Source organism: Chelonia mydas, chromosome 13 (assembly GCF_015237465.2).
Source record: "Chelonia mydas isolate rCheMyd1 chromosome 13, rCheMyd1.pri.v2, whole genome shotgun sequence".
Classification (NCBI taxonomy): Eukaryota; Metazoa; Chordata; order Testudines; family Cheloniidae; genus Chelonia; species Chelonia mydas.
Window position 1 is genome coordinate 3382994 of NC_051253.2, and position 25180 is coordinate 3408173.

The following is a 25180-nucleotide window of genomic DNA, read 5'->3' on the forward strand; positions in this document are numbered from 1 at the left end:
CTGCGTTATGATACAGTCTGCCACTGCATAGTCACATACAGGTTTTTCCACAGGACCTCTGTCTCGTTCAGTGCACAGGATGGATCTGCTATGGTGGTTAATCAGGATTTTGTAATAAAGGAGACTGCTGTCTGCAGGATCCTTGCTTCATTTGTTGCTGAAGTTGGAAAGTGTGCAATGAATGAGGCAGGAAGATTATGGCAGGAAGAGAAGGATGGTCTTGTAATTAGGACAGTTGAATGTTGTCCTGGAGAATTGGATTCTGTCCCTACCTCTGCCACAGAGTTCCCGTGTGATGCTAGATGAGTCACTTAAACCACATATTTCATAGGTGGTCATTCCTTGGGTGTTCCTCACCTTCTGGGTGCTTAGCTTGAGACTCTGGGGTCTCAGGGCTGCAAATGAGGTCAATAGGAGTTCTGCTTTGAACAGTGCTATATAATACTAAATACTCTGAAAAATCTGAGGTCCTTAGTGTCTCAAAAATGAGCACCCACGGTTAGTGGATACTTTTTATCTTAATCTCTCTGCGTCAGTTCCCAATCTGTAAAATGAGGATAGTAATAACTCTTCATCTCACAGAGGTGTTGCGAAATTTAATTATCTAATGTCTGTGAAGCATTCAGATGCTATAGTGATGAGTACTATAGAAAAACCCATGAGAAAATTAATAATTCTCTCTTCAGAACAAGGTTTGAATAATGTGTGGTAAATAAGGCATGGGCCACACATTGAACAATTAGGAGAAAACAAAATATTGAATAGGTGTGCATTAATTGAGCATAGACTATTCTGTGCACTGAATGAGGCAGGGATTCTGTGGAAAAAAATAGTAAGTGATCATACAATTAAAGAATGTATCAAAATGCAAACATACAAGGGGGGTACAAGCAAACTTAATTCGAGCATTTCCTAACTTTGGAGTGCTTGATTTTGCAACCTTAATAATCTTCTTTTAACATAGTTTGTGTGTGTGTGTGTACACACACACACACACACACATATCCGGTGTGATACATGTGTGTATATTTACATAGTCATACACATAGCCATTTACAAAAATCACACAATTGTTTACCAAGTTGTGATAGACTTTACTGTATTTTTAATGGTATTTGCTGTACTTAGAAGGGAAGATAGCAAAAGCCACAGTAAATTATAATATAAGGACCGGCAGTTCTGCAAAGCCTTACACATGTGATTGTTTTTATGGATCTGAGTAGTCCCATTGAATTAAATGGAATGAATAACTTATACTGTAAATATACATGTAACGTTTTGCAGGATCAAGGCCTAAGTAGATTTTTATGGGATACATTTCATCTTGTATCATCAACAGTATTGCCAACTCCAACCATCCAAAAACCATGACTCAGACCCCACAAAATGATGAGATTTTTAAATAAATGTTAGGTTCATTTTGTTTGCCTTTTGCTTTTTGGCCCTGTTAGGATGCACTTGCTTTATCTTTTCAAGCTTTTCTGCATAACCACAAAGGCTAGAATTTTTTTTTTAAATGAAAGCTTAGATTCCCATGCAATCTCTTGATTCCAGAAGTGGGGGGGGGGGGGGTTAAGAAAACACAAACTGTTGTGAGATTTGTGATAAAATTGCAAGAGTTGGCAACACCGTAAAATTTGTGAAGAACTTTAGGAAAATTACATACATTAAAATATACAGATAAGAAACCATCTTAAGGCCTCGGTCCTGTAAATATTTACTCCTGTGCAAAAATGTTTGTAAAATCAGTACCTTGGTTCCAACACCATGGGATCTAGTTTTATTAGCAGTTAAACTGACCTAACTATATTTTTCAATTTCTTTTTCTATACAGTACATCAACAAATCAGGAGTGAGTTCTGTCAGTTTTTTGAAGCTCTGTAAGAACGATGACCGGAAACAAGTTTCAGCCAAGTTTTACAGCTTCCTTGTTCTAAAGAAACAGCTGGCTATTAAGCTTACTCAGTGTGCTCCTTATGCTGATATTATAGCAACTGTGGGTCCAAAGTTCCATATTATCTGAGAGCTAGCATTATCTATACATACGATTCAGAGACCGATTAAAAATTGTGCTCTGAATTTTTCAAAAATTCTTTTTTCCAGAGGAGGGAGTTGAAGGTCTCATCAAACCATGAGGAACTGACAAATAGTTCCCCCTTTTTCATCCTTGCACCTCCTCTCTGGATTATGTAATAGCTAACCTTGCGTAGGTGTGATATATATTTCGTGGTTATTCATGGAGAAGATGTTTATTTAGGTTTTTAAAAAATATTTTGTTTAATATTATCAATAGTTCAATATTTTGTTAATGGAGAAAAGCTAAAAATAAGCATTCAACTCAAGCGAATTTTGTATTGAATATTAAATTTCTTTTAAAAATCTCTGTGAAAGTTCTATAAAACCTGTCTAGAGTTACGACAAACACTGTTTTTAAAAATTGTTAAGCCAAACTCTTTTGCACTAGGTTATTTTTCAAAAAAGACCAATTAAATATTCAGTCCAGACGTCATAGGGTCCATGAATAGATTTGACTATTTCCTATAGCATTCTAAGGTTATATAAGTCACATACAAATGTCCATATATAATGGTCCATGAAATCCTACTAACTAATGCAAATATTCAACTTGTGTACATCTCTGAAAACTTATATAGAACTCACAAACCATGGTACTGTCTGTTTATTTCATAACTGAAAGTCATGTGTATTTATTTTTAACTTTATTTTTATTGGATAACAGCAATAAACAATATTTTGCTACTTTGTGATAACAGTGATCCTTTAAGTGGTCTTTATCAGAAACATTAGAGTCCATTTTAAAATTATAACTTCCATACAAGGAGAGTTTCAACTTTATTTTTTAAGCTCTCGCAATAGATTTTCAAACACTGCTGACCATGTCTCTTACTCTAGAAAACTAATAGTTCCATTTTCTGTTACTCTGCTGGTTCTTTGGGTCTTTGTAGAGAAGTTACTCCAGACCCAAAATATTCATATAACATCAGGAAGACATGTTAAACTATGAAATACTGCTCAGTATTTTTCTTAAAGATTACTTCTTTTTAAATTATTTGTTGATGTTTAAAATTCTTTGTTAAATTTATTTGTAACTAACTCAGTGCATTATTATATCATTTCCTTCCTTTTCTCCTAGGATGTTCTATCACTTTTATTTCAATGTTGTAAATTGGTGTTTTCTGCATTGAGAAATTAGTTATCTTAAATATACTGAAATGTGAGACGGTAATGTACACTAAATTTTTTTAACAAAATGTTGATGTATTTTGTGTGCAAACCATTGAGATTAAATCAGTAAAAAGCAAAAGCAGACATCTTCTTATCTTGTTGGTATCAGCTGTAAAGTGTCAAAACCAACAGACACATACTGGAGCCAGGATTTGCTTACTTGATTTAGCATCTCCCTGGCTGCCTGGAAAATTATACAGTTAAAAAAATAGCGTTTACACTTGATTTGTAGGGCAGCCCTAACAGTGATCCATTTTTGGGAAATATCCTGGAGAAAATGTCTCTTTTTAACTGTCAGCAGTTTAAATGTAAGACAGAATGCTAAAGGTTCCTATTCTCCCCATAATTATCTGATTTTTGTGTAGCTTTAATGAAAAAGTGAGTTTATTACCACTGTTATTGAAAGTGCTGATATGCTTGCTCCTAGGATTTGGTGTGCAACTCAGAAAAATTGTAAGTTACAGATGTCCAGAATGACTGGAAGAAGCTGAAAACAGGGAATAGCAGAGCTGGTTTGGCACTTATCTAGCAGATTGCACTGTATGTATTTTATATTTGTACAGGCACCTTGAACTTCAGACAAGGGCATTTGAGAAATTAAAATAAACACTGTAAACTCAAGTGTACATCCCAAGGACTCCAGTTCTGCTCCTTCCTTCTCCCAGTTGGGCTTCTGCCTCCTGGATAGAATTCTGGGGATCCCTGTTTGATTCACCACATATTAAGGTGTATTTCAAGTTGAGGAAGACTTATTCTTTGTTTAACAGTGAGGACATGCTTGACACTGTACCAGACATAAAGATAGACCTGGTCCCAGTGGGCTTACAAGCTAAAAGATAGATATAGAGGAGACAGGCTACAGTGGAAAATTCAGAGGAGGGGCTAACTCCTAGATTTGTTTGTTTTTTTAAATTGTTTATGGGGCATTGCAAAAGAACGGAGTTTTAGAGCTTGATCCAAAGGGGATTTGGATCAGCTCCTTAGCTCCATTGCACATGTATAGTGAGGCATAATTTAAAGGCATGTGGGCTGCAGAGATGTTACCAAAGTTATGATTTTTGCAAGATCTTTCATTACTGAGAATGATGCGTAAGAAGGAAAGAAGCCAGAGCCCAGATGACGTTTACAGGGCTGGCATTTAAAAAAAATATTTTTTAAAGTGAGCACATTTGGTTATAGAGTCTTTGAGACACAATAAACATGGAATCTCGCAATTCCAATTCTAATAGATATTTTCCTTTTTACCATTGCTTTTCAAAGCAGGACTGTACTTTAATGTTGTATTTCAATTCAAGAATTGCTTTCTTAGTTTTTGATGTATAAATATAGGCCTTAGTCCTGCGACTGCAGGTGCACCTTTGTGCCCACATAGAGTCCTGTTGATTTAAATGGGGCACAGCAGTGCATCCGTGGACTGTCAACTGCAGGATCAGAGCCATAGATAGATTTCCACCTGACAGAATCTCTCAGTTCTTCTTTGAGTGATTGGCCACCTGTATTCCATTTCTGGTGTGCAAGCGCCTGAGACCATAACCTTTTGGAATAGCAATGTCTGTTGGGGCTGTGCCTGCACACTGCACGCCCTCCGGTGCCCCACAGCCAAAGGTATAAAGGGAAGAGTAGCCACAACTGCCCTTCAGTTTCTTCTTACTGCCCAGAACAGCAAGCTGGAACTCCTGCAGTGTCCCATTCCTGGTGCAGTGCTTTCCCTACTTATTTGTTAGTTGTAACTGGTGTTATAGTTAGACTAATTATATTCCCCTCCATGTATGCTTACCCACCCATTCAACTAATACCATACGGTCCTGAGGTAGCTCAGACAGGATGCAGCCTTAATCATAATGATAGCCCCAATATGGCCCAAACAGTTTTGGTAGGCTCATCAAGTCCATCAATACAGGCTCTGATCACACTTCCAGCTCAACATGATATAATAATGGAAACAGAGAGCCATATTCTAGACTCAGACCCACAACAGTGTACCTCACAGTCTGGATGCTGGCTGGTTAACAACCACAGACAGATCCTCTTCCAAGAACATCCAGGGTATTCTGGCTTGTAGTAGAAAGGACCCCACTAAAGCAACTTATGGGGAAAAATTGAAGCAATTCTCTGTCTGGGCAATCCAGATGCCCTTACCTCCATTAGAGACTGCAGTAACCACTATTCTAGTTTACTTGCTAGCCCTAAAGTGTTCAGGACTCTCCATCAGCTCCATAAGAGTCTTTTGGCAGCTATTTCTGCTTATCATCCTCTCATACACGGTCACTCGATCTTCTCACACCCAGCAGTTGTTAGGTTTCACCAATTGTCGAGGTTCAGCCTTTCTGGAACCTCATAATTATATTATTGGGGTTAATGAGTCCTCCCTTTGAACACTTGGCATGCTGTTCATTATACCACCTGTCTATGAAGATCACCCTCCTAGTGGCTGTAACCTCATCCAGAAGAATAGGAGAGATCCAAGCCTGTATGGCAGGAACCCCGTCTAGAGTGTTCTGTAAGGACAATGTGACACTAAGGCCCCCACCCAAAATTCTTGCTTAAGGTTGTCTCTTAATTTCATTTGAATCTAGTGATCCACTTGCCAGTTTTCTTTCCCACACTTTATACCACTCAAGGTGAAGCAAAACTCCATACCTTGGATGCAGTCAGGACTATCTTTTACCTTTCGGACAGACTGAGACCATTCAGAAATTCTCCTAGACTATTTCTGGCCATTGCCAACAAAATGAAAGGTCAGTTTGTATCCACACAAAAGTTTTCTAAATGGGCTTTGGTCTGCATTACAACTTTCTCTGCAATAGCTCACTTGGACCCCCCTACGGAGATCAAGGTTTGTTCCACCAGAGCTCAAGCAGCCTCGACAGCTTTGCAAAGGGGCAGTCCAGTCTCAGAGACTTACAGATCAGCTCCCTGTAGTTCAGTGCTCACCTTCACCCAGCACTGTCCCTTAGCTGAGGACTCCAGATCCAATGCCTGCTTTGGCAAAGCTGTTTTACAGTCATTGTTTCAACAGAGTCCGAGCACCCACATCCAGGCCTTGAGCTCACTGCTTGTGTGTCACCAGAAGTGGAATACGTGTTGACAATCACTCTGAAGAAGAACGAATGGTTGGCTACTCTACCTGTAGTTTTCCTAGATCTGTTGTCCACAATATATTCCACAACTCTCTTTCCTTTCCCCCACTACTACAGAGTCCTGTATCAACTGTGTTCGGTTTTAATGAAGGTGCTACACCACAGTTGAGACTGCTCCACAGGGCGCTGGAGGGCATGCAGAGTGCAGGTGCAGCCCCAGTGGACATTGCTATTCAAAAAGATTCTGATCTTGCGCACATGGGACACGTGCATGCCAGAAGTGGAATATATGTGAGCAACATATATCAAAGATCCACAGCTACAATAGGGTAAGTGACCATTTTTTTTCACTTACACTTATAAATGATCTGGAAAAAGGGGTAAACAGTGAGGTAGTAAAATTTGCAGATGATATAAAATTGCTCAAGGTATTTAAGTCCAAAGCTGACTGAAAAGAGTTACAAAGGGATCTCACAAAATCGAGTGACTGGGCAACAACATGGCAGATGAAATTCATTGTTGATAAATGCAAAGTAATTCACATTGGAAAACATAATCTCAACTACATATACAAAATGATGGGATCCAAATTAGCTTTTGCCACTCAAGAAAGAGATCTTGGAGTCATTGTGGATAGTTCTCTAAAAACATCCACTCAATGTGCAGCGGAAGTCAAAAAAGCTATCAGAATGTTAGGAACCATTAGGACAGAAAATATCATAATGCCACTGTATAAATCCAGGGTACTCCCACACCTTGAATGCTGCATGCAGTTCTGGTTACCCCATCTCAAAAAATATGTATTAGAATTGGAAATGGTACAGAGAAGGTCAACAAAAATTATTAAGGGTATGGAACAGCTTCCACGTGAGGAGAAATTAAAAAGATTGGGACTTTTTAGCTTGGAAAAGAGATGACTAAAGGGGGAATATGATAGAGGGCTATAAATCATGAATGGAGTGGAGAAAGTGAATAAGGAAGTGTTATTTACTCCTTCACATAAGAATCAGGATCACCCCATGAAATTAGTAGGCAGCAGGTTTAAAACAAACAAACTTGAGCATTTCGTCACACAATCCACAATCAACCTGTGGAACTCATTGCCAGGGGATCTAGTGAAGGCCAAAAATATAATGGGGTTCAAAAAAGAATTAGATACGTTCATGGAGGATAGATCCATTAATTGCTATAGGTCCAAGATGGTCAGGGATGCAACCGCATGTTCTGGGTGTCCCTAAGCCTCTGACTGCCAGAAGCTGGGAGTGGACAACAGGGGATGGATCACTTGATGATTCACTGTTCTCTTCATTCCCTCTGAAATACCTGTCATTGGCCACTGTCAGAAGACACGTTACTGGGCTAGATAGACCATTGATCTGACTGAGTACGGCCGTTCTTATAAGGAATAATTTGACTTCAATCGAAGGCTTCATTGCTGTCTTCAAAGCAAAATGAACCTCTGCCTGATAAGTCAAGGATCATACAGTAGTTAGTAATGCTTCACTGTGTACCATATACTATCCATACAGAAAAATGCATGCAGTGTGATTAAAAAAAATATTAATTCAATTAATGGATTGAGTACAAACTTGAGCTCTGATCCCATAACGAGCAAGAAGACTCCTGAGCATGTGTGAATATAGTTTCAGGACTGGGTCCTTAATACTCCATTGGAAACATTGCTGGTTATAGGAAACATTGCTATTTATATGCAGGGCAATGGGTGGATCCAGTATTTTGGAAAGGATCACTGAAGACAGGCAGGTTGTTTATCTGGATGCTAGCATTAAGGGTATGTCCACAATTCTGGTTAGAAAAAATGGAGGGGATTTTAATATATCAGCCACAATTTTTTCTACTGTCTAAAAGATGGGGGCAAATACTATTTATGGAAACTGGAAAAAAGATTGGTTTGCCATTGGTTTAAGTCCTAGGACTGCCCCTTCCCCAAAAACGTTAAATAAGTGGTGTTAATTTTCGTTTTGAATTTCTGAATTTCCACACATTTGTCAGTTTGGATGCCCTCGTCAGGGCCCAAACAAATGTTGCTCACCATTGACGTGTAAAAAGTTACTTGTTTGTGGAATCGGGGCCCAATCCTGCATAAGAGGAGCCCTTCCCATTGATTCAGTTAGACTACTCACATGAGTAAGAGTTAGTAGAATTAACCATTAATTATTACTTAAATGCTGTTTGCTTGCTTGTTGTTGCCCAGTTTGAGATAACCTATTAAGGTACAAATTAAACAAGGAGTCCTTGCAGTTATTCCAGGGCTATCAATTTGACAGGTTGCCTTCTGTGAAGAAAGAGACCCTACCAGGCAGAACTAAAAGACCTAAGTCTTTCTCTATAGAAGCAGAACATTTTCCATTGATGACATGTGCAGGAGAAATCTCATCCAAATTTAGACTGGCCTGGGACTGTAATTATGAATGGCTTATATTTTTCTTTTCTTTGAGGGCTGGCCAGACACTTTTATTTAGGAGTCTGAGCACCAATTTGTGGAGAAAAAGGGAGTTTGTTTTTCAAAATCTAGCAACTGTTACCTTGGGAGCAGGCCTATGACCAAGGCAGCAATAAAAAAGTGTCTCTGACTTCCAGCCCCAGGCCTTACCCACCAGAGCTTGCTGTCTCCCCATTGAGTCATTAAGAGCCATCTTGCATATGAATCAGGAAGGCTCAAATGAGGGGCATTCTAGGAAATGTAGTTGTAAACCAGAAGTGAAAACTTGTGAGAAATAGGCTCTAAGATGTTATGAAAGGAATTTTTTGGAAATGGCTTCCTTGTCAGAAAGGTAGTTTTCAAGGACTTCCTGAGACCACGTCTAACTATTTAAGGGAGTAGTTACTGACTCTATCATTTGTCACTCCTCAAGTAAACTTTTATGCTAACTTTTATGCTAGCTGACTGCCAGAAGCTGGGAGTGGATGTCAGTGGATGGATTCAATGATTGCCTGTTCTGTTCATTCCCTCTGAAACACCTGGCTTTGGCCACTGTTGGCAGACAGGACACTGGGCTAGATGGACCATTGGTCTGACCTAGTGTGGCCATTCTTATGTTATATTCTTCTGTACTTGGGGGGGGGGGGGGGGGCGGGGAAACTAACTGCATATTTTACATCTGCAACTGCCTTGTGGTAGTGCCTTCATAAATCCCTGCTACCCTGTTTAATAGCTGTTTTTCAAGTGCAGAGTAGAGGAAGTGACATGTTAGGGTATGATACAAGGAAGGCAACAGGAAAGACCTGCCGTGTATGGTGCAGCCAGAGGAAAATTGTTGCATGAGAGACTCAGGTGGAGAAAAATGAATGCCAGTGATGCAGGAGATGGAGAGCAGGGGGAGAAGGGTCTGAACATGAAAATAACTGCAGTACCTGAGGAGCATGAGAAGACACGACTGCAGATCCTAGGTGCTACAATAATACAAATACAGAAGGACACAACAGTGAATAGGAAGATGAAACAGCAGAAATACAGTCTACAGTACTGGTTGGTACATTGTAATGGTGACCCGGATGCCGCTCTCTTGCAGGGATGACTATCCCTGCCTCTTCCTTAGCTAGAGAGAGTTCTGCTGCACTCCAGTCATTTGTGGATGGAAGATATGGACATTCTCACCTTCCCTAGCTCTCTTTTTGCACTCTAGGGATACAATTATTGGAGCAGATTATTTGTTCTGCTTTCACGGTTCTGGCTTCTGCTGTGGACTGTACAAACTCCTTTGAGCTCCGATTCAGTACGGAAAAGTTCAGTTGTCCAGAAAAACTGGCACTCCCAACTTTCAGTGTGTTGCAGGTATTTTCCACTGCATGCATCTGATGAAGTGAGCTGTAGCTCACGAAAGCTTATGCTCAAATAAATTTGTTAGTCTCTAAGGTGCCACAAGTACTCCTTTTCTTTTTTAGGTATTTTTAAGTCACCAGACTCTGTAGTGTCTATAGGAAGCATACTGCTGTCCCTCAAGTCTTTCATGGGAGAAGAGGTCATCTCTCCCTTGTGGAAATCTTCAATAGGACCCAGATTTCAATGCTGGAGATTTTGACTCCTCCACTTGAAGATCAAGATCTGTAGCTGGTTTAGGAACCTTGCAAAGGTCACTGTTTGAAAGACTTCCGCAGAATGAGGTGTGTTTTGAAGAGGGATTTGAAGGAGGAAAGGGATTATTTAGTTTGCATGTGTCTAAGGGTATGTCTACACTATGAAATTAGGTCAATTTTATAGAAGTCGATTTTTAGAAATCGATTTTATACAGTCGATTGTGTATGTCCCCACTAAGCGCATTAAGTCGGCAAAGTGTGTCCTCAATACCGTGGCAAGCATCGACTTATGGAGTGGTGCACTGTGGGTAGCTATCCCACAGTTCCTGCAGTCTCCGCTGCCCATTGGAATTCTGGGTTAATCTCCCAATGCCTGATGGGGAAAAAACATTGTTGAGGGTGGTTTTGGGTGCATGTCATCAGTCGCCCCTCCCTCCGTCTGTGAAAGCAACGGCAGACAATCGTTTCACGCCTTTTTTCCTGGGTTACCCATGCAGACGCCATACCACGGCAAGCATGGAGCCTGCTCAGCTCACCGCTGCTGTTGTGAGCATTGTAAATACCTCACGCATTATCCTGGAGTATGTGCAGAACCAGGCTAAGGGACGCCAGCACGAGGGCAATTGTGATGAGGACATGGACACAGTCGTTTCTGAAAGCATGGGCTGTGGCAATTGGGACATCATGGTGGCAGTGGGGCTGGTTGATACAGTGGAACGCTGATTCTGGGCCTGGCAAACAAGCACAGACTGGTGGGACCGCATAGTGTTGCAGGTATGGGATGATTCACAGTGGCTGCGAAACTTTCGCATGAGTAAGGCCACTTTCCTGGAACTTTGCGAGTTGCTTTCCCCCGCCCTGAAGCTCAGGAATACCAAGAGATGAGAGCTGCCCTGACAGTTGAGAAGTGAGTGGCGATAGCCCTGTGGAAGCTTGCAACGCCTGACTGCTACCAGTCAGTTGGGAATCAATTTGGAGTGGGCAAGTCTACTGTGGGGACTGCTGTGATCCAAGTAGCCAATGCAATCACTGATGTTCTGCTATCAAGGATAGTGACTCTGGGAAATATGCAGGTCATCCTGGATGGCTTTGCTGCAGTGGGGTTCCCTAACTGTGGTGCGGTGATAGACAGAACACATATCCCTATCTTGGGACTGGACCACCTTGCCAACCAGTACGTAAACCGCAAGGGGTACTTCTCAATGGTGCTGCAAGCACTGGTGGATCACAAGGGACATTTCGCTGACATGAACGTGGGATGGCCGGGAAAGGTGCATGACGCTTGCATCTTTAGGAACTCCGGTCTGTTTGAGCAGTAGCAAGAAGGGACTTACTTCCCAGACCAGAAAATTACTGTTGGGGATATTGAAATGCCAATAGTTATGCTTGGGGACCCAGCCCACCCCTTGCTCCCATGGCTCATGAAGCTGTACACAGGCAGCTTGGACAGTAGTAAGGAGCAGTTCAGCTATAGGCTGAGCAAGTGCAGAATGGTGGTAGAATTAGCCTGTGGATGTTTAAAAGCTTGCTGGTGCTGTTTGCTGACTAGGCTAGACCTCAGCGCAACTAACATTCCCATTGTTATTGCTGCTTGCTGTGTGCTCCATAATATCTGTGAGAGTGAGGGAGACGTTTATGGTAGGGTGGGAGGTTGAGGCAAATCGCCTGGCAGCCAATTTTGAGCAGCTAGACACCAGGATATTAGAAGAGCACAGCTAGGTGCGCTGCGCATCAGAGAGGCTTTAAAAACCAGTTTCATGATTGGCCAGGCTACGGTGTGACAGTTGTGTGTGTTTCTCCTTGCTGCAAACCCGCCCTCTTTGTTGATTTTAATTCTCTGTAAGCCAACCACCCTCCCGCCCTCGATCACAGCTGGCAAAGGAAATAAAGTAACTGCTGTTTTGAAATCATACATTCTTTCTTTATTAATTAAAAAAAAAAGTGAGATAACTGACAAGGTACCCTGGGTGGGTTGGGGTGCGGGAGGAGGGAAGGACAAGGCCACATTGCTTATTGTAGCCACACTACAAATCAAAACTGTTTGAATGACAGCCTTCTGTTGCTTGGGCCATCCTCTGGAGTGGAGTGGCTGGGTGCCCGGAGCCTCCTGCCCCCGCGTTCTTGGGTGTCTGGGTGAGGAGGATATGGAACTTGGGGAGGAGGGCAGGTGGTTATACAATGCATGCAGTGGGGGTCTGTGCTCTTGTGGCTTTCCTGTAGTTCCAACAGATGCTTCATCATGTCCGTTTGCTCCCCCATTAGCCTCAGCATCGCCTCCTGCCTCTGCTCTTCGTGCTCACTTAATACTTTCCTGGCCTCTGCCACTGAATGCCTCCATGCATTAAGCTGTGCTCTATCAGTGCAGGAGGACTGCATGAGCTCGTAAAAAATGTCATCGCGAGTGCGTTTTTTTTCGCCTTCTAATCTGCGATAACCTCAGGGATGGAGATGACAGGGGGAGCACAGAGACATTTGCACCTGGGGGGAGATAAAAAGGGAGAGTAAAATTTAAGATGATAGATTTCTGAGAACAAAAGGGAGACTCTTTCACAGTGAATCAAGCAATTCACAGCAGACAGCACATGTGCTTTAGGTACAAGGTCGCATTTTGCCTTTTATATTGAGCACCTGCCAGTATGGTGACACATCACAAATGGCTGGGCAACAGAATTCAGTTTCCAGGCAGCCATGGTAAGCCTTTTGGTATGCAGGGTTGGCTTCTTATGCCTTCATAACATGTGGGAATGGTTTCAAACTGCATTGCCATCCTTTCCCGTAGCAAGCCATGCCAGTTGGGTTTCACATTTAAAGGAGGGGCTGCAGTTTTCGGGTGGATGTGCAGCACCCACCTCCTCCCACCCCACCACGTGGCTATTCTCTGGGATGGTCCCTTCACCCCTCCCCCTGCCACACGGCTATTCTCCAGGATGATCCCGATGAAGTGAGCTGTAGCTCACGAAAGCTTATGCTCAAATAAATTTGTTAGTCTCTAAGGTGCCACAAATACTCCTTTTCCTTTTAGCCAAGCGCAAACAACCCTGCGTGAACGGGGTCCTTTTACTGTTCTCTTACAAAAATTCCCCTATTTCAACCAGGTGACCATGAATGATATCACTTTCCTGGGTCTAACACAGAAAGATAAAGACTGAATGTTGCTTGAATGCAATCAAAACCCAGGACCATTCGCTGCCATGCTTTGTGCTGCAATGATTCCAGACTACTTGCTACTGGCTCAGCGTGGCAAAGTGTCCTACCATGGAGGACAAAATAAGGCAGCCCTCCCCAGAAATCTTCTGCAAAGGCTTTCAGAATACCTCCTGGAGAGCTTCATGGAGATGTCCCTGAAGGATTCCCACTCCATCCCCAGACACCTTAACAGACTTTTCCAGTAGCTGTACTGGCCATGAATGCATCCCAATTCTTCAGGGCAAATCAAACATTAAACACTAAATTGCTTTTAAACCCTGTACTGTCGTTACAAATGTGCACTCACCAGAGCTGCCTTCTCCGGTTTCAGGGTCGGGGATCCCGTCTTGGGAGGGTATTGGCTCCAGGGTGATGAAAAGGTCCTGGCTGTCGGGGAGAACGGATTCACCGCTTGCCTGCTGCACATTCTCCTCCTCCTCCTCCTCCACAAAATCCTCCTCCCTGTTGCATGAGACTCCCCCCTTGCAGGTGTCCATGGACAGTGGTGGGGTAATGGTAGGGTTCCACCCTAGAATGCCATGTCGCTGATCATAGAAGCAGCATGTATGGGGCTCTGACCCGGAGCGACCATTTGCCTCCTTTGTCTTTTGGTAGGCTTACCTGAGGCCCTTCACTTTCATGCGGCACTGCTGTGTGTCCATGTTGTAGCCTCTCTCCACCATGCCCTGTGCGATTCTGGCATATATATTAGCATTTCTTCTTTTTGATTGGAGTTCGGCCTTCACAGATTCTTCTCCCCATACAGCAATCAGATCCAGTGTCTCTCTTTCAGTCCATGCTGGAGCTCGTTTGTGATTCTTGTGGGACTGCATGGTCACCTGTGCTGCTGAGCTCACCACGCTGACCAAACAGGAAATGAAATTCAAAATTTCACGGGGCTTTCCCTGTGTACCTGGCTAGTGCATCGGAGTTCAAAGTGCTGTCCAGAGCAGTCACATTGGAGCACTCTGGGATAGCTCCCGGAGGCCAATACCGTCAAATTGCGTCTGCACTATCCCAAATTCGACCCAGCAAGGTCAATTTTAGCGCTACTCCCCTCGCCGGGGAGGAGTACAGAAGTCGATTTTAAGAGCTTTTTAGGTCGACAGAACGGGGTTGGTTGTGTAGACGTGTTCATTTTAAAATTGACCTTACGCAGCTAAATTCGACCTAACCCTGTAGTGTAGACCAGGGCTAAGAGTAAGGGGCTTGCAGTATGGAAGAAGGCATGGAAACAAGAGTAGGAGCAGGATATAACAAAAATGGTTTAGAAGAAGATCTGAGAAGGCAAGCAGGGATGAATAAGAGAAGTGTAGGCAGGAGAGCGAGAGATAAATTGAACACAATGTGTATCCTTCAGTTGGATCAAATAAAAACCTTACAAGAAAAAAATACTATAATAAACAATATCGTGTGCTTACAAATTATATCAGACTAAATATAAAAAGAGAAGTTAGGAATTTTACGAATGCGGTTTGCAAATACAGACAGATAAAGCTGTGGTTAGCTGAGTATATATATTTGAGCCATGAGTTTGGTTTATTTAATCTAGATGTTTGTATTTTAAATAATGTAGCAGAAGTTATATTAAATAGATATCAAAGAAAATGTATGAGTCGTAGTATGACCAGCAAGAGTAAATCTATTTCCCTAGTTAAGTATCCTCACGCCTTCTTGTCAACTGTCTAAATGGGCCATCTTGATTATCACGACAAAAGTTTTTTTCTCCTGCTGATAATAGCTCATCTTAACTAATTAGCCTTTCACAGTTTGTATGGCAACTTCCAACTTATCTGTATGTATATATAGATCTTCTTACTGTATGTTCCATTCTATGCATCCGATGAAGTGAGCTGTAGCCCACGAAAGCTTATGCTCTAATACATTTGTTTGTTTCTAAGGTGCCACAAGTCCTCCTGTTCTTTTTGCAGATACAGACTGACACGGCTGCTACTCTGAAACCTGTATCAAGATATGTTGCACAAGGGAATCTCTGCCTTGAGTGTCAATATGGATTAAGAGTCTGAATGGATGTTTCCCATTAAATGTTTTCCTTATGTATTGAGGGGACATCCAGAGACTCTTAAGAAGCTGTACACACATAAATGTGTGTGTTTCCATTACTAAGGATAAACTTTTATTTTGTTAGTTAATGTTTGTTAGTGTTTGTAGCTATATATTTTGTAAATTGCAGCCCAGAGATTGGCTGCATTTCTGTCCTGTGTGAGTGAGCCGTTTGTGTGTATTGAGCTGTGATTTTTGCACATGCTGGACAAATACTGCACAAAGTTAAGTATGTACACAGGTCTTTGCAGGATTAGGACTTTATAGACTAAAACGACAGCATCTTTCATCCAAAAGTCTCTCAAAGCACTTTACAGATTTTCCACAGTATCTAGTCACAAACAGATTGAATAGTCAGGAAATACAAAATAGAATCCCAAATACCTTAAACACCTGCCATCGAATGAACTGTCACTGTATCTCCCTGTTTGACTCTTCTGGGTCTGATTCTCCTCTCTTCTCCATCAATTTTACATCAATACATTTCTATTGACTTTGTTCCAGTTACTCCTCATTTAGCCAGTGTGAGAGGAGAATGAAGCCATGTGTATTGATTTCCAATTAGAATTACATATTTTGGTGTGAAGAAGGGCCAAATTCTGACCGATTACAGTGCTGTCAATTTGGAGTAACTATCGCCTGCACTGGAGTTACGCCAGATTTACACGAATGGTGCCTGAGATCAGAATCTGTCCTAGAGACTGTAAAGTGCTTTGGGGAAATCTGTCTGGATGGGATGCATGTTTCTATAGAAACTATTATTGCTTGTGTGACATTTCCTGTGGTTTTTTTCCCCTTCTTCTTTGTTTTGTGGCAGCCTTCACACGCTGTGCAAGCCATTGGGCGATTCATGGAGTTTCTTGTCCTTTCACTCCTGCTGCAGTTTATTAACACTACCCCTCCCCCTTGACACGGAACACAGTGAGGTGGTGTGAATTACAGCGGGACTGAGAAACCAGGCAGGTAACTGAATGCGGTTAGATGAGATGTGTCCGTAGGCGTGTCCTGGCCTCACGGCACTGACGCCCGGAGTGGTACCAGGAATGAGCGTGGCCCATCATGCCGGAGTGGGGCGGATTTAGTAATTCAAGGAAAGAGCCCCCTAACGCGCCTGGCTCGAGCGCTTTGGACCCACTGATCGCTGGGAGAAGGGGGTGGGGGGAGGTCTGCTGTAAACTTTGCAAAAACCGCCCATTACGGGGGCAGGAAAAGCCCGCCGGGGCGGGGACACCCTTGCCGCTGCCCAGTGCCCGCTGTCTCTTTAAGAGGCGAGCGGCAGCTACGCCGCAGCATGTGAGCGAAGGCAGGCGCTGCCTCCCATCCGTGAGCATCCCTCCCCGCGGCCCCAGCCCCAGCGCCCCGCCGGCCGCGCAGGAGCATCCCGGCGAGGCAGCAGCATGGCCGCGGAAGCAGGTGATGGAGGCAGCTCCCATTCCCCCGGCCGGCACGGGAAATGGACGGTGCTTTGCCGGGGATTAGGCTGGGAGGGGATGGGCGGGGGTGGACAGCTCCTGCAGGTCGCCCCGCTGTGAGCTGGGGGGGGGGGGGGTGTCTGTCTGTGCGCCCGGAATAGGTGCAGGAAACTGCCCATCCCTCCCGGCCGGGGCTGAGGTTTGGGAGGGGCAGGGCCTGGGGGGCTGGCTCTGAGGGGTTACCCTTGCCTCTGTGTTCCCTGCTGCTAGGTTGCTGAGCTAGCCGGCTGCCTGCTGCAGTACCGCAGTGGTGCTGCACCCCCCAGCCCCCCCCCCCCCCGGAGGAATTGCCGAGAAGATCCGCTGGGCCCCGCTGAGCAAACTCAGGTGAGCGCAAGGCACCGGAGATGCGCACAAAAAGCGCTGCATCACCCTGGGGGAGGAGGGCAGAGTGTCGGCTGGAGGGGAGGAAAGCCAGGGGCTGGGGAAATGCCCCGGAGACTGGAGTGGAGATACGGGGCGAGGCTGCATTGGCTCTGGCCTCCCCATAAGTGGAACTTAATGATGATGCGTGTGACCGGCACAAAACCCTCTGCAAACGCAACGCAGCGCAGGCGGCTGAGCAGGCTGGCGCGGCGGCTGGCAGGCTGCTTGTTGTTCTGGATCGCACCCTGGGGCGAAGGAGAGGATATGCCACTTTGGGTCAGGCACACACCCAACCTGCGTCTTCCAGGGGCCACGCCAGATGCCTCTCCGGCAGCACCGCCCCCGGGGCCTTGTTGTGCAGCCGTGGGGTTGTTGTTTCATGATTTATGCCGCATCTCAAAGGGGACGCTGGCAGGACAGGGGGTGATTGAGGAGTGTGCTCCTTGCTTATCTCTTCCCCCTCAAGGTCAGTGAAGGCAGATTCTCCCGCAAGAATCCCCTGCTGTGCATGTCTCATCCCTGTAAAATAGCACTCTGCCCCTGTCTCTAGGTCAGGCATATCTGAAGTAATGACCTTGCTCCGGCGGGTTAAACCATTTTTTCCAACCTTTTTTAGGTCTCTTTGATCTTTAAGCGTCTGCGTCTTGTCCTCAAAAGAAAGCAACGGCTCTGCCCATGCTTTAGAGGGCCAGCATAAGGTCTCCACCACCACAGAAACCCCACTTCAGCCCCAAAGGCCTCCCTGTAAAGCTCAAATGGGACTTCAGTGGGCCATAGACCTTGGGCTGGCCCTTTGTAAACAGCGTCTCCTGGCTCAGGGTGGACTGAGGTTGGAGGGGAGCTGGTTATACCAACATTTCGCTTCTTTCTTCCACATTGAGAAGTGAATTTCTCTTCACGCCTCATTCTCCCTCGCCCTGTGGAATTGTCTCTTCGACCCCTGGGTGCTCCCCCAAGCAGGCCAACTCGCTTTGCCCTCTGTAATCAGCTGTGCTCTGCAGGGTTGCTGCTTCTCTGACTCACTGGTCTATCCGGGCCTCACCTAGGAACATGGGGCCTAGATCCCAGGGATCCTGCCTTTAATCTACTCCTGCTCTTATCCCCACTGGTCCCTAAGTATCTGCCACAGAATTCCACTCCCACCCCAGCCTCTGCCCGTGACTAGGTGACTCTGCGTCAAACAGGGCTTCTTGAAGAGACTGTGTTTTTAACAGAGTGCCACATACTCTGCGAATTGGCCCAGGTGCTGGAACTAAGGGGGCTGCCGCACACCGGGCTTGAAGAGGTTTCCGTTATATGCAGGGTTTACAGTTCGGTTCAGTGGCTCTCAGCACCCCCACTATAACCATTGCTCCAGCCCCCCGGCAGATTGGATGAGGCACAATGTAAAGTTGACAGCAAGTGAACCCCCGTGGAACTGGGAAAAGCTGATGAACTGAACCCTTCTGCACAACAGGGACTGTGTCAATTGTGGCCAGCTTTAGAATCTTGCCGTATGTTGCTCAAGCTATTCTTGAAGACACATGGGGAAGTTTTCCCATTGTACACGAAGGGAAAGGGTTACCCTCTGATGATCCCTTCCTCCTGGGAATACCAGCGTCCTTTGTCCGCCTTAATATCAGTTTGAAAAACGGATTGGCTACTTAACACAATAATGTATTCTTGTCTAACAGGTTTCTCTTTTCAATAGGATCTTTGGTGAAAACTCAGCATTTAGTGGTGAGCCAAAAAAAGAAAAGGTTTCCAGTTACATGTGTAATAGCAGCTCTCAGAGAAATCCCTTTCTGCTGCTGCAGTGGCTCCTTAAAGCACAAATCTTGAATGTGCATGTTAGTCTAAAGTACCAGGTTTTCCCTAGCCACTTCTAAATGTCCCCTGGAAACCACCAAAAACCTCAGAGCCCACAGGATCAAATGATCCTAGAGTGGGGCAGATGCTTCATCTGAAGGAGCAGGAAGCAAGGTAAACCTTCGATTTGCCCCATTATAAAATTGTTATACTTTGCCTAGGAAATTTCCTTCAGATTCTGTGTCTTTAAAAACCATCATCCCATCTCTAAGATAAGAAGCTTTTAAAAATGTAAAAGGATAAGCACTGTGTTTGCTGGGGGGAGCCAAAGGCTCCAACAGCCTCCCTGGGCCTCACTGTCAGAGATGCTGGGAACACAGGATAAGTCTACACTGCAGGGGAGGGCGAGCCTGCCAGCCTGGGTATGCAGACTCACGCTCGCTGGGCTGGAGCTACCTTTGTGGCTCTGGCAGAGACTCGGGCTAGCCACCCGAGCTCAGATGCAGGGGGTTGAGTGGGCTTGAGAGCCTGAGCTGCAGCCAAGCTATAACGTTAGCATGCTAGCTTGAGCCCAGTTAGCACGAGTCTAACGAGGCTCACTCCCAGCTGCAGTGTAAACTTACCCACAGAGCCCTCGCTGGCTTTCAATGGCCTTACAAGTGCTTAGCACATCTGAAAATCAGTCCACGACTGCAATTGTGCATGTCCAGTCATGCATAAGTAAAGCACAAACATTCCACAGCGAGGGGAAGTAACCACTGGAACAATTTAACACGGGTGGTGGGGGATTCTCCATAAATCAAGATCAGATATTTTTCTGAAGGATCTGCTCTAGTTCAGGGGTATGAACAAGTGGGGGCAAGCAGGGCCCTGGACCCCACAATAATCAATGTGGGGTGGGAACACAAAACTCTTCTGGCCCCAGGGCTGGGGCAGGGGACAGTGAGTTCCTCTGGCCCCAGGGCCTCAGCGGGAGCACAGAATGTGACGCTCCAAAAGCAGTGAAATTTAAATTCTTGCGTATGCCCCAGCTCTAGTTCAAACTGGAATTTATTTCAGGGGAGTCCTGTGGCCTGTGCTATACAGGAGGTCAGACCAGGTGAGCACAGTGCTCCCTTCTGGCTTTATAATCTATTAATCAAATCCATTGAAGATGCCCGTAATTCCCACAAACCAGCTAGCTGTCAAAATTGTTACTTTGTATCTGCAAATGACGTGGGCTCAAATGTAAAGGCTGAGATGAAGCTCTTTTGAAAATTTGGCCCAGAATATCTTTGCGTGTATACTCCCTACTCTGTAGCATTGGTAAATAAGCATTTCCACTCCCAGAATGGGGTGTTTTCCTGCTGACCTTTGTAGGTAAGGCTAGAGCACAGCAGTCAAGGAAGTAAACAGAATGGAGCCATGATGGCTTATGTGCTTGGGTTGAAACACAGAAATAAATTGATGTTGGCCCAGTGGAAAACTGCAAGCTCTGCAGGGAAACAAATTTTGGGTGGAAACGTGAATCTGCTTTTGACAGTGTTTGCACACCTGTCTGTGCATTACCCAAGCCTATTCCTTGCCAATGAAGCAAAGCAGGTCTGGCTGCAAGGTCCCTGGATGCACTTCAAATCCATCACTTCACCCCATGTAGCAGTTTGGGGACGGGGTGGATAATGAAGGGGAAAGGATTCTGGGTAAGCAGGGCCAATATTCTGTATTCTGCATGAGATGATTCAAATCCACATATGTTTAAATACGATCAATAAAGCTTTGGATTTCAAAGCTGTAACAAAGCTAGTATTGTCCCCAAGACCTGGGGTTCAAATGGTGAAGCATTTAACAAAGGCAGGAATTTCTCTTTCTTTCCCTCCATTGCATATTTATTATTAAGTAACAAATCTGAGACAAACACTGCCCCGCTGGATTGTAACAGTAAGATCACAACTTAAGTCCATCAGTGTTATGGGGCAGTTGGCTGCTCCGTTGCAAACAGGTGGGATTCAGACGGTTGGAGTCCTACACCCACAAAAATTACAAGGTTCTTCCTACAGTCACCTCCATACTTGGGCACCAGAGAGACCAGTGGCTTCAGAAGACCCCCCAGGTGTTTTTGCTGCAATTTGCTGATCAGTGCTTAGTGCTTGGAGTTACCCTTTGGCAGGAGGAGTGGAATGTAGCACGTGCAAGTTCATTCGGGACAGAGGCCATCAGGTCTCCAGGCTGAGCAGCTGCTCCCATGCCACTGATCACAGATCATGGAATCTATGTGGTTCCAGTTTATGGGGGCGGCTGGATCCCATTGCTCCAAAGAGCCTGTCTCAATCTGCCACTATGTTCAATGTGACCCTAACATAAACACCTTGTATTCTTTGCCTTCCTTCCTCCCACCCCTGGGAAAAAAATAACTGATTGAAATATTTATAATGATCTTTCTGAACTTAGAACATCTTCCCACGTATCAGGTTTATGTTTTGTTTGTGGTTTTTTTTTTTAACACGAAACAAAAAAAGGCCTAATATAGAATAGTGCAGTGAGGCCTCTTTAAAGTGCACCTCAGCATCTTGTTAGCCATTTCAAAACTAAGGTTCGGATCTGCCTTCACTGTGTGCCTGTATTTTTAACCCTTTGGAGTTGCAGAACGCTGGGTAAATCCCATTAGCTACTTTGCGGGATGTGGAAGTGACACTGGTACTTGTGAGATCTCCCAATAGTGCAGTGAAAAGCAGGGTCTAGGAGCTTAAATGTAAATCCTCCATTTTGTGGTAATTGCTGCTGTTTATTAAATATGTTTATATCAGAAATGCGTTCTTGATGCTACTGGAGTGATGTGTGACGAGGAAACCAAGGAAATTCTGAGTTCAGATAGTCTTTCTGTTCTTCCTTCAGCCCCATTGTGTCGTGGCTTTGCAGTCGCTTTGGGTTTTTATCAGAGTCAGGCTGTGTGGCTGCACTGGAGTGCCAAGACAGCCTTTCCACAGGATTTCCTGGGGTTTGTCAGTGACCTTTAGGGCCTGTTGTTGTTTTTCCAGAAATGGCCTCCAGTTCTGTGGTTGCAGATGAAAGCATTGAGACATTTACCTGATTGTACCCGCAAATCAGATGGTTAGCTGTCTAAAATCGGACATATATGCCCAGAGTTATTTGCCGACACAGAATTATGCCCACAGGATTGGAGGCTGGGTTGAGGCTCACACCGAAGTGTGAAGTATGTCATTTTTTGTTTGCTTTCTAAAAGCAGGGCCCTGGTTCTGAATCAGGATCCTCTAGCACAGACCCATGCACCCACGCAGAGTGTATCCAACTTTAGTGGGATGCCACAGGTGCAGGGATTCATGTTAGCATATCCTGAGGCAGGATTGGGGATTTGCAGAAGAAGTATATGGGGAAAGAGGGCGCAAATTAACTTTTGGGACAGAAGCCGAACTTACCATCCAGTTCCTGGCATTTTTGTTTTTATTTTTTATTTATTCATTGCCAGTCAGTTAAAATCTTGCTCCAAAATGGCTATAATTCCCATTAAATTAAGAGTAAAGGCTGCAAAGGGCAGACATTAGATTAGTACAAATAAACCCTTTACCTTTGAGAGGAATGTGCTTTCCTGGGCTAGAGCCTAGTAGATTAGCCCGATTATAACTGAACTGGCCCCCTCTCTACTGACAGATCAAACTCTGTTTAGAATCTAAATTCAGACACAGCCAAGTTTAAACCCTGCTTAAAGATAGTTCTCAAACTCTGTTTAAAGCCCTGTGTGAGTGGGCGCATAGCAGAGTCTGCAACCAGGCTGAGTGAGCACAGTTCTCAGGGGGAAAAGATTGTCCCCATCAGTCAGGAGAGTCCTTAGAACACTGTTAGCAACAGCCATATTGAAACAGAGTTGTAGCTTGCTGAGCTCTGCTCCCAGGGCGATCTCAGTTGGGATGTATGTAAACCGCTATTTAGAACTTTGCTCTGAACCCTCCAAAAGGAGGGATAAAGCCTCAACACAGCCCCCAAACATGAGGCGAGGCCATTCTGTTAGAAACTGGAAAAGGTCAGCATTAGATCAGATTATGTAAAATATAACAAAAGGAGCAATGACAGGGAAAACAATCCTAAATCCGACACAATAGCGGCACTGCGTGAGGAAAAGAAGGTGGCCATGCATTTCAGTATCAGAGTTAATGTTCTGAAACAAGTCTCCTCTGCGTGGCCTCTGCACGTTCCCACTCTTGGAACAATCTGATGGATCCTGCTCCAATTACCCCGTGAAGTTCCTGGTCCGTCTGCTGTCTCCGTTGGAAGGAACTGAGGGAGTGGGAGTGCCAGGCCACCCTTTCGCCGCCTCACCCTCCGAACTTTCAGAGTCGCCCGGGGACACGAGCGCTTCAACAGGCACCGCCGCTAGGCCGTTCCACTGCTCCAGGTGCCACATCCCAGGAGTGTGAACGTGCCAGGGTCCTATCAAAGAATTCTGGTGCATTTTCATATCGTCTTGGGAACTATCCAACCTTTACTTTCTCTGGTCACTTTTCTATACGGTAACCAGGCCCTGTCCTCTCCAAAGGGGCCGTCCAGCTCCTGGCAGAGCCAATAGGTACAAGATGGTCTCTCGGCATTATTGGTAGATCGTCAGCTGGCACAAACGAGCATAGCTCTGTTGTCGTTGTGGAATATATGCCAGTTGACCCCAGCTGAGGATCTGGTCTATATCTCTGCAGAGAAGAGACCCCAAACTGAAGGGTTTAATTCTTTTACAGGGTAGACCCTGTTCTTCCCTTTCAGTAAGCTTCAGATTCCCGTCTCACACAGCTACTAGTGCTTGGCTCCTTTTTAGGTGGCAGCTTTCTGCCTGCCTGAGCTTCGATGGTGCTGAGGGCCTCAACTTCCTTTGTAGTTGGTGGGAGGTGAGGGCATCCAGCACCTAGCAGGATCGTGTGCCCGTAAGCGTGGTGGTGGAATGTAAGGCCTCAACTAGGCTGCAGCGTTAGACTTCTACTGGCCTTGTTCTGGAGCCAGCACAGTACCTCGGCAGCATCCACTGATTCGCTCAGAATTCCAGTGTGGGAGACACCTGAAAATGTGTGTCTGCTTGGCACAGAAAGGGTGGCTGAGCTGGCGTCCCTCCCTGGGTGGATGGCAAACTTATTCCAATATACATTTTAATGCGGTGCAATACACTGTGTTCCACTGTAATATAAACACTCAAATCTTTATCTCGGCTAGGCAGTAACATAAGATCGTATGTGATGGTCTTAGCACTTTGACTCCAGTGAGGACTGCCTTTTGAATCAGTCTCCTTGATTATATATTTTGTCCCTATAAAATGCCAGAAATAGCCGTAGCTGTGGTATGCCTGCAAAGCACCAGACTGTGATTGCTGGAATCACAAGATAGAGCAAAAGGCTCCTGACTGATCACTTCAAGTGCCGTTTTTTCTTCGCTTCCAGTCCTTGATGGGACTGGCCATCCCGTGCTGTTTAAAGCTCCATTGCTTGAAGTGGAACAGAGTCGTCCACTGAAGTGGCGATTCTGCATTCAACGGCAGTCCAGGGTGTCCAGCACCTGGCAGGATTAGGCCCCTGGAGAAGGTAGCAAGGATCGGTGTGAGCCAGATATCTTCAGCGGGAGTGAGGAGGGAGGTACTTGAGGCATTTCAAGGGGAAGGAACAGATGAGCGGTTTGAAGGTAAAAGTATCAGTGGGTGAGCACAGGAACATAGGCAGCTCAAAGAAGTGAGTCCAGTACCCAGACTCTGACAGTGGCCACCAGCACTGGATTCGTCAGCAGAAAGTGCAGGAAACCCTGGAGAAATTTGCCTTAGGAATAAACTTGCCCAGACTCCCATCAGTCCGAGGCTGGCTTATGCCCCGGACCCTGCGGGTTAATTCCCATTTCTAAACTCTTGTTCCTGTTTAACTTTCATCATGTAAGTCTGGAGGTTCCATTATCTATAGAAATGCCCGGGTCTTTTTTTTT

General features: G+C 44.9%; 2 protein-coding genes across 3 annotated transcripts in view; both read left to right on the plus strand.

Moving 5' to 3' along the window:
* Window positions 1–2232, plus strand: part of RAD21L1 (RAD21 cohesin complex component like 1) — a 40442-nt gene extending 38210 nt beyond the window's left edge. The window contains exon 13 of the mRNA XM_027824973.3: window positions 1835–2232. Within this exon, the coding sequence (XP_027680774.2) occupies window positions 1835–2023 (189 nt within the window). The 3' untranslated portion in view covers window positions 2024–2232. The remainder of the gene's footprint in view (window positions 1–1834) is intronic.
* A 14623-nt stretch (window positions 2233–16855) lies between these two features.
* Window positions 16856–25180, plus strand: part of SNPH (syntaphilin) — a 32968-nt gene continuing 24643 nt past the window's right edge. Inside the window, exons 1-2 of one of the 2 annotated variants that reach the window (XM_037877119.2) lie at window positions 16856–17027; window positions 17297–17413. The gene's annotated coding sequence lies outside the window, so the exon portion shown is untranslated. The remainder of the gene's footprint in view (window positions 17028–17296; window positions 17414–25180) is intronic. The other variant, XM_043527551.1, reaches the window with a different exon arrangement.